We start from the raw sequence: 16,071 nt of genomic DNA, 5'->3' as shown, positions 1-16,071 counted from the left end.
GGCGCTCGCCCCGCCCACTGCGGGGTGAAGCCAGAGTAGGAAGAAGGGCCGGGCGGGCACTGCGGGCACACAGCGACTCCGCCACTGCGAGGCCCGAGCGGACATTTACAGTCCTGGAGCGGAGGGTGCGGGCTGCCACATGCGCAGTGTCGGGGAGCGAGGTGGGCGCTGGGAGCTGCCCTCCCGTCCCACCTCAGCCTTTGCCGAGGACGCGCTTCCTGCGGCGGGGAGCGAAGGAGAGGGAAGGAGAGGTTGTACCATCCTGTCCTTCGCTGTTACGCCAAGCCTTCGCCGTGGGCCGCCCCCGCCGCTCCCCTCACAGGAGGAGTTCTCGGCCTCTGGTATCGAAATGCCGCTCCTGTGAAGAGCCACCAGAGTCTCGGCGTTAGCACCGCGGTGCGCTCAGTTTGCGCAGCCCGCGGAGGAAGCGCGGCTCTGGCTGCCCCGCGGAGCTCCCCTTCCCGCCAGGGCTGTGCAGGATGGCAGCAGCCACCGCTCGAACAGCAGTGGGAAAGCGGATGGTGTTTTTCCTCCCCTATCCGTTTCATCACTCCACGTTAATTTAGTGGTCTGGGAGTTTCACCCTGATGTTCAGCCCTTTCAAGGCGGAAGAGACGTGCTGGAGCAGCGCTGGCACAGTCACCCCAGGCCTGCAGCGAGGCGTTGTGCTGGAGGGACATGGCCAAAACCATGCCAGGGAGGGTGCTGGCAATCCGGGAGTGAGGGCAATCACCTGCCAGCACAGGGCAGCCTGACTTTGGTTTTTGTTTGCCTCTGTAAACATGACCTCTCAGTTGCTTCTGCTAAGAGAGTGTCACAGTGATCACACCAGAGTGTTACTAGACTAGAAATAATGCAGGAGTCTTCAGCTGTGTTCAGGTACTAACTCGAGAGTGCTGGGTTCAACGTACTCTGTCATCAGTAGAAGCACTTTTTATTACATACTGTGTTGTTGTCTAACAAAGAAGGCTCTAATAACACTTGGGTTGCACACTGATAAATAGAACGGGCTGTTCTCTTAATTTCAAAAGAAGTGACTTGCATGTTGATTCAGGTAAAAGTGCCTGGATGTATATATATCTGAAGTGGAGCTAAAACCTTGCCTAGACAAAAAATACCCATCTTGACACTTCCCTGTTGGCTGATTTGGGTTTCCTGCTCAAGGGAAAGTCCCACTTAGAGGCAGGCGTGCAGCTCTTGGCACATACTGTCCAGGGATGTTAGGCCCAGGAATGGGGTTCAGAGCACTGGTTCTGTGCTCAGATTCCCTGGATTACCCTTAAGAGCAGCCAGTTTAAGTTTATACAAACACATTTGCTATTATGATGTAATGCTGTGTGTAGTCTGTTACTTAAAAAATGCAGTAGTGGAGTAATAAGCTCTTGTAAACAAAAAACTGACAAAGACACCAACACCCCAACCTAAACAACCGTAGCATCTGCAACAGGCAGGTCATCAAGTTTTCTAACATCTGTGGACTTTTGACTAAATTTATGATAGCCAGATAAGCAGATTGTTCAGTGTCCATTTTCCTCCCAAGTCACTCCTTGTTCCTAGCATTAATTCAATGAATGGGAAAAACTTCTCAGCTCATACTGATGGCCAGGATTAGTATGTATTGAGATTTGGATTGGCTAAGTGTTACAATCCAGTTTAAATCCAGAAGAGCAAAGAAAATTAAGTCTCTGTGTATAAACTGGAAAGAATTTAGAAGGCTCAAAATATACCCAAAAGATGTGATTAAAACCAAACAACGTTAGATGTTGGTGCCAAAACATGGATGTTTTATTTAATAGTAAAAGAAGCAAAGAGAAAAGAAATAAAGAAATAGATAGAGAAAGAAGTGTGTGTGGGGAGTGGGGGGACAGGGAGAGGTGACAGGGGTTAGATGGAAGCATATCACCCATGTGAAGGTCCCAATAATGTCTCATGTCTCCCCTCCATCTGGTCTGCTGGTGGTGAGGGTCCCCTGCTGCCGTGGCCACACTGCCACATGCCGAAGAGTATAGAATCCCATGGATTAATACACATTTTGGGCAGGTGGGAATGCCCACATACCTCCCTTGCAGGGAGCCAGTGTGATACTGTCCCTTGCAACACTGGGGGTCTGTTGCATCATCTCTGGTGTAGGGTCTGAGGACCCCTTTGGGGGGGAGGGTGTTGACGGGCCATGACACCCTCTCTACTGTCCTTCACATGGATGCGGTTTTTTCCCCGTGTGAAGGGCCTCTCAGCTGAGCTGGTCTGCACAGTGGAGGATGGGTGGTCACTGTGCCTCTGACCAGAGGTTTTTCCAACACACACCCATAGCCCCTCCTCCCTCCACCCTTTTGGTGCGAGGGTCTGTGTGAGCCTCGCAGCTGACAGCCCTGGGGCAGTGGCGCCCACTCCTGAGGTGTTATGCTTGTGCTTTGTGAATGTCCCCAGCCCTGAGTTGTTACTTTATCTTCATCAACCAGCGGTGTTGGGCCTCTCAGAGCCCCATTCAGTGTGCGGTAGTCTTTTCTGCAGCTTTTGTAATATAGTTTTAACAGTCCTTCATGAAAATGTTTAAGTCATAAACGATAATATTTCAGTCTCTGACACTAAGCAACAGTGATCAGGACCTGATTAAAGAGTACCAAAAAGAAAGATAACAAGGAATCATCTCATCAGTCTAGTAGTCTACACTCAGTTTATACTGTGAAGTCATTCATGAAAGGGAGAAAGAATAGGTGATGTGTGGATGGATCAAAACATGACTGTTAATGAATAAAGATGCAATGTGACTATCTGCAGCTTCCTATCTCCATGCTGTGAGTGCTACTGAACAGACCAGGATGCTGCATAACAGCAATGAGGAAAAAAGGTGTAGAGATATGTTTCCTTTTGGATACTGAATTTATGTTAGGGGAAGAATGCAGAGTGTCAAGATCGATGTGCCTGGTACCCAATAATGCCTGGTACTCAAAGTATCTGACAGGTTTTTAAGAATGACTGTGGACCTGTGATCTTTAAAAGAAGTTATGCCCTTACAAAGTAATATAATTAATAAGGATCTTATGCCGTGCAGTCTCAGAATGGGCAGCGTGAAGAAGTGGAAAGAATAAATTAGTCATATGTGTAACAAAAGTATCCCAGCAGCAATAGAATGCTATGAATGTCATGAATATATGATGTCATGATGTTACGAATATAGTAAGTAATATAATAAGTGGAAGAAACAGAGCAAGATGGCAAGTCTTGTCAGGGTTTTAGCTAACTCTAGAATTAGAAGCAAAACTGAATCTATTACTAGTTCACTTCTCTGAACAAGGCTGATACAACCACCTCACGGATAGGCTGTTCTAAGTGTAAACTGAAGGTTGTGATGATGCTGAGGGACTACTGCTTTGCAACTTCACTGACACATAGTTTTACACTGAAGTATAGGCAAGTATTTTGTTCTGCAAGATCTCAGTTCTGAGAAGGAAGATAAAAACACATCCTTTTCATCTTATATTTTCATTTAAGGAGATGAGATGGCAATATACATTTGCAGGGTATGCTAGATAAAGTGCCTACCTAGTGACCTACCCACCTAAAAGTTCAGTTTTAAATAGGAAACACTTGATTCAGGTCGCATCAGATTTTGCTTTAAAACCTTATGTGAGGAAGCACATAATGGTTAAATACATTTCAAGCTAAAATATATTTATCAAAGAATATTAAAATACTTAGCTAATGTGTATATATTAGTCATTAATGTGGGAAAAGTAATCAGCTAACATTTACAGAGAGTTTAAGTAAAAACATCTTAAAGATGTGCCCTTACTTAAGTGATGAGTATAGTTTTGAACATATATAAGTCCTCCTTTTTTCCTACAGACTGTCTGTTATAAATACAGAAATAGCTGCCACAAAAAAAGGCAAATAAATGAATAAATAAGTTTTGGTTCTAATGTGGGGGAGAAATACCCCTTATAAAGTGTAAAACATGACTGCTGTGCATGGATCAATGAACACTAATTCAACATGGTGCCACCATGTTTCTACTAAAACAGGGACTTGCTCTTGTCTTTTCTCCCTTAGTCACCCATCCCAAGCACCTCATCTGTGGTAGCACAAGTGCTTGTGCAAGTTTTGATTTGGCAAAAATTATCTGGATTTGTGTATTTGATCAGTTTATTCTGCAGTGGCTATACAGGGTTACCAATCCACATATATATTTACATTAATCTGTATTCAAGTGAGAGGTTTTTTTGACTGAAGGCTTCAGCTTTGCATTGGGGGGATTAAGTGGTTCACTTCTTGATAAGTCTTCACACTCATTTCAAAAAAACTGAGTTACAGAGCCTGAAATGTCCTTTCTGCCCCAGGCTGATTGGAAAACCCCCAACTCCACTAATGCTACAGCAGCCAAAGAGCAAGTACCATGGAGCAAACACAGGTATCACATAGCCTAGCACTGCTAAATGACACCACAGTAAAAATGCCAGCTGTCACAGGAGGAAAAGGATCCCTGTCTCCTGCCACTGCAGCACAACAGCATGGAAAAATCAGCAATGGAGACACGGTGGTAAAAGTAGGGCTGGCATCATATACAGCCTCAGTTGTACCAACTGAGAGAAAAAGCAAAGGGTGTGCAGAGTACCCAGTGGACTTCAAAAATCTTTTTTTTTTCTGGTTTGAATCTGAACTCTGCATGTTGGTCATGACAGCAGGAGAGTTATTGCTCAGTCCTTGCATGTAAATTTGATGTGTGAATCTGTTCAGCCAGAGAATAGTGAGGGTAACAGGTCTTTTCTTTCCCCGTAACTTACTGCATGTTGTTCCTGTAGTATGTGTTGACCAAAGGAGACTACAAGTAATAAAAATGTGCAAACCTGTAAGGAATAAGAAATCCTTCCACTATAGGAAATTATAATTAAAAGTTAATCAAGAGCAATAAAATAAAAATATCACAGGCAGGAAGTAATGAAAAGTCTCAGTGGAAACCTTTACAGAGATAATCAGTGTAAATAAATAATCTTGATCTGAGAAAAGCACACATAAGCATTTTACACACATAAGAGTATATGAAGTCTCATGAATATGTTGGAAGAAGCAAGAAAAATGGAGTGATTATATTCTCATACAACGCTGACCAGGTTGTTTCTCTGTTCCACCAAGGCCTGTCAAATACATAAGCTCTTCAGGTCTGGGGTTTTTTTGAAGAGGTGTTATCCAAGTGATACGCATAGTAATGTTGAGCCCATTTGCTGGTTTTGCAACAGAAAGCAAAATTAACACCAGTGTTTTGCATTCTTGGCATTTTACTGGGCCACCCTTGTAAATCTGAACACAACACTGCAGCTCTGGCACCATGTGGTCAGCTTTGTTACAGGGATCTGTATTAGAGCTATGAGGGAAGTCCAACAGCTGAAAACGCAGCAGCTCGGATACCTTGGGCTGTTTCTGGAGGTCGCCACACCAGTGTGTCCATCTTTGCTACTTTGGTCTTGTCAGAAGCTGAGGTGCTGAATTTGGCACATATCCAGAACTCCAAGCTTTGGTCTCCCAGTGCATGACAGTCCAGATACGAGGATACATGGCAGCAGCTTGCAGCTGGCAATGGTTTGAACTGCTTGGGCAAGGTATGTCATTAATGCATGTAAGTATCTTGAAAGTGGCTAAGAGGACGGTGTCAGACTCTTTTTGGTGGTGCTCAGCGACAGGACAAGGAGCAGTGGCCATAAACTAAAACATGAGAAGTTCCACCTCAACATGAGGAAGAACTTTTTCACAGAGGGTGGCAGCTGCTCAGGGAGATCGTGGAGTCTCCCTATCTAGAGACATTCAAAACCCACCAGGACATGCTCCTGTGTCACCTGCGCCAGGTGACCCTGCCTTGGCAGATGATCTGCAGAGGTCGCTCCCAACCCTAACGATCCTGCGATTCTGTGAAGGTGTTTCTCCTCACTCCAGAGGCCACCTCGGCATAGGGCTCAGCTGGAACACACGCACCTGGGGCCCTTGATTTGCACAGCACAATGCGAACCAGCTTAACGACCTTGTTCAGCTCCAGCCTTTTGGACGTGCTAAATGTGTCAACGCACCTGAGAGGTCTCATTTGCCTTTTAACAACTGGGGCTTCCAGAACGAGGTGGTTGATGCCAAACCGCTGCAACCTCACACACCTCGTGCCCCGCCCCCAAAACAACAGCTGATTTAGGTTTTTAAAATACCATTATTGGCGGGGAGAGGGAACAAAACCAACCACACAAATAAGCCAACCCATACAAAACCCCGCGCCGCAGGATTTTCCGGTACTTTGGCCTCTCTGGCGGCCTGTTGGACGCCCCGGCGCTCCCGTGAGCGCGGCGGCCGCGCAGGCGCGGCGGTGCCGGGGTGGGCGCAGAGCGGGGCGGGGGCGCGGATGGCGGCGGGGCCGTGCGATGCTACGCTGGCTCGTGGCCGTGCTCAGTCACTCCTGTTTTCTCCCCAGGGCCGGTTCTATGTTCTACGCGGTACGCAAGGGCCGGCGGACCGGCGTCTACCGCACCTGGTGAGCAAGGGCCGTGGTGGAGAGGGGAACCCGCCCGGCCCGGCCTCACCGCGGCCCGCTCTGTTGCAGGGCGGAGTGCCAGGAGCAGGTGAACAAATTCCCCTTCGCTAGCTTCAAGAAGTTCGCTAGCGAGAAGGATGCCTGGACCTTCGTTCGCGCCGGCCTCCCGGGGCCGCAGCAGCAGCAGCCCGAGCCGGCAGGTAGCGCGTCCCGCCGCCCGGGCGGGGGAAGGGAAGGAGGGCGGGCGGGCGTCCCGCCGGGGGCTCGGGGCGGGCGGGGGGCAGGACGCGGCCCGCCTGGCCCTGCACGGTGGCTGTGCCAGCGCTGCGGCTGCTGTCGGAAGGCGGGCACCAGCCCCTGGTCATTCCTCGTCACTGGCGCAGGGCCGTGGCCGTGGCCCCCGGACGCAGCGGTGGATGCGCCAGGGCAGTGAAAGCGTTTCTCTGGGTCCTTGGAGAGCGTTGCTTGTTCCGTGTTTGTAATTAAGGTGTAAGGGCCCTTACATGTCTGTTTCCTCTTCGGTTTGATTTAGGATGAAGAATGACTTGTGTATTCTAGTCTTTTTGCATAATAGTTTGGGGTGGTGTCAGATAAGACTAATATTGCTAATAGTTGATATCAATTGTTGGCTTTAGAAGCAGTCATTTCGAATAAAATTTGATTTTGCTGAATTTGGTTTTTTTTTAAGGGGCACTTGGTCCTCCAGCTGTAACTCAAGAAAGTGGTAGCCAGAGAGAGGAACTGGAATTCAATACCGTATGTTGTAGTACATATAAAAGGCCATATGAACAGTCTACAAACGAAGAGCAGATTGCAAAGCGTGTAAAACATGATGAAGCACGCTCAGTGTGCTCAACATCAACAGTCAGTGAAGATAAGTTTTCATATATGGGTGAGGTCTTTGATCATTATTTTAATTATTTTCATTTTTTTACTCTCTGTGAAGTAACAAGTATAACTATTAGAAAGCTTTTAGAGAAGTTTTTATATGGCAGCATTAGGCCCACTATTGCTTTTTGAAATGAAAATGTGAGTCATGATCTACTTGTTCACATTGTCCTTCAGTTTAATTTTGATTGGTTTTAACTGGTACCAGCATATAGCTTAATCATATCGTTCTAGGTGTGATTTTATGTGTGTCTGGGTTACAGACTATATTTAAGTGTATTGCTGTAGCTGGGAAGTTTTGAAGAAGACATGAAGTGTACTGAGATGTATGGGACATGGGGCAGAAGCTGTTCTTGAGGCTGGCTGGTTTGACAGCCAGCAGTGAGGGTGTCAAGCTGCAGTGGAACTTGTGGTGTTCTGTGCTGCTAATTCATGTGGCTTCTGCAGTTAAACTTTTGGAAGGGCTCTCTGGGGAGGGATGTTTTGGGGATTAATGTGCTGGCAAACATTTCTTTCAGCTTAAAGAGTCCGTGTTCTTAAACTGCTTGAACTTCTGATTTTGGTAATTTTTTTGTAGGTGACTTTGCAGTTGTTTATACAGATGGCTGTTGCACTGGTAATGGACGTAATAGGGCACGAGCTGGAATAGGTGTCTACTGGGGACCAGGCCACCCTTTGTAAGTAGCTGGCTGGAATTTTTTTTTATTAATATATTCTGTTTGGTTTTTATGTGCTTTACAATACCAGCCTCCTTTTAAATATGAAACTCTGATGTTGAGACTCATAATGACAATGTTATAAGACAGAGCAGATACTGAGGGGAACAAAGAAAGCAGCTTCTCTGGGAAAGTCAACTGGAAATATTTTGGAGGGCTGAAGCTAGAATTCAAGTAACCTGGAAAATTTTAAAATAGAAGTTGGTGTGCACAGAAGATGACAAATGGAATGTCATACTGATGTCAGGTCCAGATATGTGGGTTGCTCTATGCAGGTGAAAGCTAGAGCTAGAATATCCATTCATACTTTTTTATAAAAACAAAAGTAACTCTCTTGTCTTTAATTTTTAAATGTGTAGCCACTTTACACCATTCTCGATACTTGGGATAACTAATCTACTATTTGTTCTTTGGACACAGAAATACCAGTGAAAGACTTCCTGGGCGGCAGACTAATCAAAGAGCAGAAATCCATGTAAGTAGTCAATGTCCTGAATTCTCCATGTTAGCCTGTTTCAACTCTGGTTTCCAGAGACCAATATGGAGCTCTAAGGGAAGTATGTAAAATATCCAGAGTTACGACTTCAAACAAATAGTTATCTTCAAATTTTATTGGTCTTTATTGGCTTTGAACAAGGTAATTCACCTTGAGAATTCCCAAATGTCACCAAGCACAGCTATTTAAACATAAATAAAGCCTTACATTAGGGAAGTCTGCTCTCAAATCTGTATAGATTCCCTTGCATTTTCAATGTGTATGTTTCAGACCTTGGAATGAGGGCTGCTGAGTATTGGTTAAGAGGAGAGTCAGCTTCTTATGATGGCATAATCAGAGTATCGTAATCCTTGGGTAAATCTAAAAAACAATTCTAGGCTCCTGACCAACTTCTGTTGGTGACAGCAGGTTTAGTCTTCCCTTCTCATCTCCTCTTAATTATGATACTGCTGCTATGCCATACTCTGTGTTTGGACATGAACTGAAATGGGCACTTGATCTGCTTGAAAACTGCAAAGTTTACTTTAGAGACAAGCAGAGGTGGTGTTGGTGTGCCAGTGGACAAACTTATCACTAAAGAGCTTTTTAGTTCTACATCTGCACCCAGCCACTTTTCCATGTTAAATTTCAGAGCACCAAAAAAACGCCCAACCTGTTAAGGCTTCCTGACTGTTGGAACTGATATGAATCCTTCCTTCTCAAAGTTCTGGAGAAAATGCCTAAAACTTGGTGTGCAGTTGACAGAGGTTTTGGTAGTTAGAAAATGGTTCAGAGAGTTACTCCTTCAGCACAGAGTTGAAACTCAGAATGTTATGAGGTTTTGTTTGCCATTGAAACTTGGGTGCCTGCCTCTGCCTGAATCATAAAGGCGTTGTCTGCATACATAATTTGGGATCCTCTACACTAAAATGTGTTGATAATCATTGGTGGAGAAGTTACAGTAATACTCTTTGCAGTTCTGTGTTAGCATCAGGTACTTTCTTGGTATTTTAATTCTGTGTGGTCAAAATCCTTTCTGAACTGTGATTGTATTGAAATGTTCTTAAGGCAGCCTGCAAAGCAATAGAGCAAGCCAAGAGTCAAAACATCAAGAAGTTAATAATCTACACTGATAGCAAGTTTACTATTAATGGTAAGTTAACAATTTTAATTTTCCTGATACTTAAAAACACTGCATGCTATTTCATTATATTAAGACCCACAGAACATCCTGAGTCTTGGAGAGAGGAATGTAAGGAAGACAGTGCATAACTCGTCACTCATGACTGCTTGGGGGGAAAATTTTGGAGTATCAGACATTGCCTGCTAACCATAGGAAATAAAAATAGCATCAAAGTGTCTGTTACCGTAGTTGCTGACAGAAGTAACAACAGGATTTTTGTCTTGAGGTGCTTAGTGTGACACAAGATCTAGAAAAATTGTTGCTTATGTATAGGCTGTGAATGCTGTACTCAGGAAATGACTTGGAAGTTGATGTGGTGTGACCTGTAGGTTTTTTGTTGGATTGGAGAGGCTGTCTTAAACACACGTGTGAAATACATTCAAGTTTTCTTGCTTCCAAGCTTTTAGGCTACACTGGAAGACTAGCCAGAAATGATATGTGCTCAGAGTATGTATTAAAAGTTTCACCTTCATCCAAAGACTTGGAAAACTTAATTCTGTTCTCTATAAATACCATATGAAGCAGCTGATAATACTTAGTGTCTGAAAAAAACCTTCTTCCTCTTTCCCCAAGATCTTCAGATTTTGTTCCTGTGATAATCTTGAACTGCATAAGTATTTTTTCTTTCTTTTTTTTCTCCGTTTTACAAAGGCAGTACATGTTTCCAGATTGCTTTGGAGATTTGATTTTGTGGTTTTTTTTTTTTAAATGACCTTAAACAAAAACTTATTGCTACTTATGGTTGAAAATTAAATGTTGCTCTTTTACCCTGTTTTAATCTCTTTGGTTTTGCTTGCAGTTTCATTTTGCATTTTGGGTCACAAAGATGCAGGTTCCCATTCTTGTTCAACCAAAGTTATTTTGTAGATGTGTCTAGGAGTTATTATTTAAAAATGCCAGAGAAGGAGGCCTGTAGTTAAGTACAAATGGATGTAGTTTGGTTTTAAGGAGGTTTTGCGTGCAAGATTGGTGATTTCCTATTTGGTTTAGGTCATGAAAGCAGTAAGGATGTCTTACATTGTCCACACCAGCTAAGATATTAAAAAAAAAAAAAAAAAATCCTTACTTAAGCAGAACATAGACAATTTTCTGGCCAGCAGTAAACTTAGGTTACTGGACCATCAAGCAAATCCTTAGCTTCAGTTTATTGCAGTTAATGAGATAATTTGTGTATAATGCATATATAAGATTGTAGTATTTAAATTAAATATCTCTTTGGGAAAACATGGTTGGGTAATTCAGATAATAATGAAAAAATACAATCCTGAAAGACAGTAGCAGAGAACGAAACAAGAAGTATCTTTTGTCTCCAGTGTCTTTGTCTGAGACTTTGTACAGGAGTTAATGTCTTGTTAAAAGGCTGTTGGCTCCATCTAGATCCTTGCTGGCTTCTTTAATAGCACTGTTTACTGTTTGCACAGGTATTACGAGCTGGGTTGACAACTGGAAAACAAATGGCTGGAGAACAAGTTCAGGAGGAAGTGTAATAAATAAAGAAGACTTTGAAAGGCTTGATAATCTAGTAAAAGACATAGAAATTCAATGGGTAAGTTCCTTGTTTCTTATTCTTAATGACATCTTAAACATGTTTCTGGTAAAAACTTAGAAGTGTGGTCATAACTAAGAATTTTGTAGACCATAAGACTCACATCCTGAAATAAAACTGTAAATACAGAGGAGCTGCTTGTTGTGTTTAAAGCAAATTAGCAACATAACAAAGATTCTTGGAACCATTATTTCATTTAAATGAATATTTGTGTTTGTTTCCTGTCTCTTACTACTACTTAGAAAATGCCTGCAATAATTTTTAGTTTGTTAGTAGATGCAATTTCTGTTACTGGAAATCTAACCTTGGAATATAACTGTCTTTTTGTGTCATAGCTGAATTTCTGTATTTGCTTTTCAGAACTCATTAAGATGCTGGTTTGTTGGAGTAAATCACATGAGTGTCTTTAAACTGGGAAAACTGTGTGTGTGTAACCCCAAATAAGCTAACTCTAGTTTTCTATGCCTTAACTGTGTTTCTTCTGAGAAAAATTGGCAAAAAGATCTTTAAAATAACAATTCTTAAGTTGTTTTGCTCTCCAGTAAAGAAGTAACTGGATATATATATATATATATATATCGGTATTTCTGGTAAAATGTATTTTTCTGAAACCTTAATATCAGTGCTTAACACTTTAGGGAATATATTCCTTCCCCTATTAAATTTTAGCCTAATTGTGTTATAAGAGCACTGAATTGAGAAAATGTGTATACCATTGACTTTGCAGCTGCTAATGGCATGTTTACTCAGCTTCTGTCTTTCCTCTGTAGAAAACAGGGTCATGTAGATGTTTAATGTGCAATTTTTTAATGGGAATTTATTGCAGATACTCTGTTCATGTTGTTCTGTGTTAGAGTTGGTGACTCCAGTTTACAGGCAGACTAGATTTTTCTATAGCTGCTCCTATTTTCTGTTGAGGAGAAACTAAAAATTCAAAGACCAATTAAGCTGTTCTTGGGAATATTTTACATAATTAAAAGATGCTCCTTTATGCACACTTCTTAAATGTGAGTCTCTTTTAAAAATTGGGAAGAATTTTGTTTCAGGAGGAGTGCTGTATGCATACAGAGTCTTCCATGGGCTGCAGGTGAATCTCTGCTCCACCATGGGCTTCCCTGGGCTGTAAGGAGGACAGGCTGACTGACCATGGTCTGCACCACAGACTGCAGGGGCATCTCTGCTCAGGTGCCTGGAGCACCTGCTCCTTTAGGAGTGACATTGGCATCTGCAGAGCTGTTCCTCTCACATATTCTCAGTCTTTTCTCCAGCTGTTGTGCAGCATTTTTACCCTTTCTTAAACATGTTATCACAGAAGAGCCATCAGCTTTGCTGGTGGGCTTAGCTGTGTTTAAGTGTGGGTCCCTTTTGGAGCTGTCTGGATCTGGTTCTGTCTGATGTAGGGGCACTGCTGGTGTCTTTTCACAGAATCCACACCTGCAGCCCCTCACCTGGTACCAAATCCTTGCCATATAAATCTAATATCATCTCACACACCTTCATGCTTGTCCCCTCTCAGATCTTGTCAAACAGCAAGCTTGATTTTTCTTCCTCACCTGCCTACTCCACCCTTCTGACAAGGATGGGCTTAGAGTTGAAAGATTTTTCAGTTCCTGATTGATGGATGTTCAGTTAAGACATCTGAAAATTGAGAGATTCTTTTAATATCCTGTGTCTGTACCCTAAGTGAGTGCTGTAACTACCAAGGCTTTTAGTGGAAAGATTAACTCAGTTTAACCACTGAATGCAGGGAGGTTTTTATCTCTTCTCTGTAAGTGGGAATTTTGAGTTAGAGCTCTTGTCTGCATTTCTTAAAGGAGAGGTTAGGTGGTCCTTATGCTATTCACTAATTCCCATAAAGATGATTTTCACAGTTTGGCAAGACTTTCCCTAGAAGAAGAGAGACTATGAAAATCCCTGGGAAGAACAACTAAGAGCTAAATATTAGGTGAGGACCTCGGAGGAGGTGCTCCTATACTATCAGTGATAGGGTGTTGCTTGATCAAATTTCATGTATCTACTTTCTTCCTGGTTTCTTTCAAATCTAACACTCCTATATTTTGCCCTGACAGATGCATGTTCCCGGTCATGCTGGCTTCCGAGGAAATGAAGAAGCTGATAGACTAGCAAGAGAAGGAGCTTGTAAACAAAAGTGCTGATGTCCTGGGACTAGAGACTGTTGTGCTGGGAGGAAAAGGCCTAAATGACAGCAACAGCTTGAACTGCTGTAATTGTTTTGGAGTTGAACTTTGAGCTGTACTTCTTTCTGGCCTGAAGCACTAAATATAAACCAACTTCTGGGAAGGAAAACTGCACATTTTCTTCTATTGCATTTGTTTTATAATTGAGACAATATTTAGTTGATGATACTGAGAATTTGTTTTTTCTGCATCTATTGGAAGGGCTGTGGTCAGTGTTTTTAGCTGTCATGTGTACTTCTGAATTCACCATAAAGACAGGCTTCTGGAGAAGTAATATTGAATTGTTCTGTATTTTTCTCTTAGTGAAATAAATTTTTTTTTTTGTACAGAGGTATATATTGCAGCCCAAAATAGCTGGGGCAGACTTTTGGGGTTGGTTGATTTGGTAGGAGGTCATCTAAGACAGATGTCCATTGGTCCACTCTGGCATTCCGGTACTGGCAATAACTGCCCCACAGATGGGCTTGTAGCACTGACCTGTGTGTGCCTCACAGTGTCAGGTACAGCACCAGTAGCTTTCTTTTATCATGGTTTTTTGCAGGGTGGTATGAACAAAGAAAAAGCCGGATCACAAGAAAACCTGAACAATAAATTTTTACTGTTCTGTACCTGCTTCATGTCCAAACTCTGTCTCTGGCTTCCTGTTTCCATTAAGTAGGTTTTTTTATGCATACTGGTTCTCATTAGCATTGTTAGTTCCTCTTCAGTGTTGTCCCAAAGGTAGTAATAGACCAGTTCATCTGAAATGGGACTAGAAGATAAGCTTCTTCATATCTTCTGGATGTCAGGTGTTTGACTTCATTTTTTCCAGTCAGTTATGAGATTAATGGAATGGCTAATGTACACTTGAATTGGAGAGTAATTACCAGTAATCAACATGGGTTTATTTTCTATGCAAGTACACAGGAAAAGCAAACAGGTTTGTTGGGTTATCTGTGTCATCTTCTCTATATGATACCTTTGTACCACTGAATAGTAGGGCTTAAGCTAGAAGTCACTGAAATGTTTTTGTATTTGTTAATTGCTATACAGAATGATTAGAGCTGCAGAAGCTTGTTACTTAAGAGTTCTCATGCATTATAATATCTTTCCTGAGGCAAAGTATGAGGTTTTACATATTTAGTCACATGGTTGTGGTAGGAGGAGGAAACTGGCTAGCCAGTAGTTAATAGATCAGTGAGGGTTGGTTGTTTTTTTTTTGTTTTGTTTTGTTTTTTGTTTTTTTTTTTTTCTCCAAAGCTGTACATTAAAGCTCATCTAGGGGTCAGGAGGGCACTGATTGGATTGCCCCCTCTGCTTCTTTTGTGTATCTGCACACAGTTATCTGTTTACTTTGGAAGTTTGGCTGCAAGGATAAGATCCACCACCCCACTCAGATTTCTAATTACTTGCCTATGGTACATACTCAGTTAAACAAATAAATCCTATTTGCTGTATGGCAATCAGTATTTTTTTTTGAAGCAGAAGCTTTGGAAAAACTAACATAGTGGTGGGTAAATCATAAGAACTGTGTAATACTGAATTTAGGTCACTTGATTACCTGCCTCTAATAGGTAGATTATAACAGAAAATCTAATAGGACAGAGTTTTATCTTAATTTGATACAAATATTTATTCTTATTCTGGAAATTTAGGACAGAAGAAAGCAAAGAGGAAGGTTATAAGATTAAGGCTGATTAAAGGATGAAAAAGAAATAGTACTTTTCAGAAGGATTTAACAAGGGCTTGAGGGCCTGCAGAGGATGTTGGATGTCCCAAGTCCTCATTTCAACAAACTGCAAGTTTAGGAGAATATTGGCAGTTACCAGCCATGACCTTCAGTGCTGGCTGTCCCAAATTATCTTGTCCCCCATCTGCCTTAACACAGCTTCTAGAGTATCTGTTTGATAACCAGTGCTGCTCAAACGTGAATACTATGAAAGGATCTGGTACCTTTTTATAAAAATTGGAATAGTAGTGGTTGAGACACTTTGCTAAGTATAAAACTCTTCTTAGGAAGAAAAATGCTAAGGAGGGATTGTTTTAGTTGTCTGTCCATTCTTATATCGTGTTTTGCTGGCTGTTGGTTTATTTGCCATATAGAATCATATAGACTGAGAAGTGTGGAGGCTGGAGGGGACACACCCCCGTGTGTCTTGTTCACTTAAGCTCAGGGAGGACGCTGAGGCTGTATCTCCATGCAAGCTTTTCTGTGCAGCATTTCTTACCACTTTAGGTTTTATTTTATTCTAATTTCTTTATTTTTCCATAGTGTGGGGTTGCAATGCAGGCCTTTAAGCCTGAGACGTACCAGTAAGTTTTGTCAGAGCATTACAGCCAGGGCAGACACGCTGCAAACACCGTGGCCGGTCAGTCGCGTTACCCGCGGGGGCTGGTGCGGGCGAGAAGCCCCGAGCCCCGGCCGCTCGCTCGGGGAGACTCGGCTCTCAGCCTGGAGCTGTTCCCTCATACGAAAGCGGCGCGCTCCGCACCGCACCCTGTTCAGCGAGTTTGGAGCTGCCCCTGGCGCCCTTAAGGGCTCTACCCCAGGCCGCGGGGCGGGCCCGGCCCGTCCCGTCCC

General features: G+C 42.8%; 1 protein-coding gene across 4 annotated transcripts; it reads left to right on the top strand.

The window, feature by feature from the left end:
- The first annotated feature begins 6,180 nt into the window (after nt 1–6,180).
- RNASEH1 (ribonuclease H1) lies at nt 6,181–14,136 on the top strand. Of its 4 annotated transcripts, none has more exons than XM_069011532.1 (9): nt 6,181–6,266; nt 6,446–6,505; nt 6,575–6,705; nt 7,194–7,397; nt 7,971–8,070; nt 8,530–8,584; nt 9,653–9,737; nt 11,189–11,313; nt 13,383–14,136. In XM_069011532.1, exons 2-9 carry the CDS (start codon nt 6,456–6,458, stop codon nt 13,467–13,469), a joined length of 837 nt encoding a protein of 278 aa, XP_068867633.1. In that variant the 5' UTR covers nt 6,181–6,266; nt 6,446–6,455; the 3' UTR covers nt 13,470–14,136. The 4 variants fall into 4 exon arrangements, with proteins under 4 accessions (XP_068867633.1, XP_068867632.1, XP_068867631.1 ...); XM_069011531.1 differs by lacking the exon at nt 6,181–6,266 and adding an exon at nt 6,270–6,348; XM_069011530.1 differs by lacking the exons at nt 6,181–6,266; nt 13,383–14,136 and adding an exon at nt 13,185–13,342 and having other exon boundaries at nt 6,355–6,505.
- Nucleotides 14,137–16,071: the final 1,935 nt, after the last annotated feature.

This window comes from Aphelocoma coerulescens, chromosome 3 (genome assembly GCF_041296385.1).
Source record: "Aphelocoma coerulescens isolate FSJ_1873_10779 chromosome 3, UR_Acoe_1.0, whole genome shotgun sequence".
NCBI lineage: Eukaryota > Metazoa > Chordata > Aves > Passeriformes > Corvidae > Aphelocoma > Aphelocoma coerulescens.
This window is presented reverse-complemented; position numbering and strand designations above follow the sequence as displayed.

Coding starts and splice junctions, on each gene's coding strand:
- RNASEH1 (XM_069011529.1), top strand. CDS start 6,396: ATGCTACGCTGGCTCGTGGCCGTGCTCAGTCACTCCTGTTTTCTCCCC. Junction 6,506..6,574: donor ACCGGCGTCTACCGCACCTG/GTGAGCAAGGGC, acceptor GCTCTGTTGCAG/GGCGGAGTGCCAGGAGCAGG. Junction 6,706..7,193: donor GCAGCAGCCCGAGCCGGCAG/GTAGCGCGTCCC, acceptor TTTTTTTTTAAG/GGGCACTTGGTCCTCCAGCT.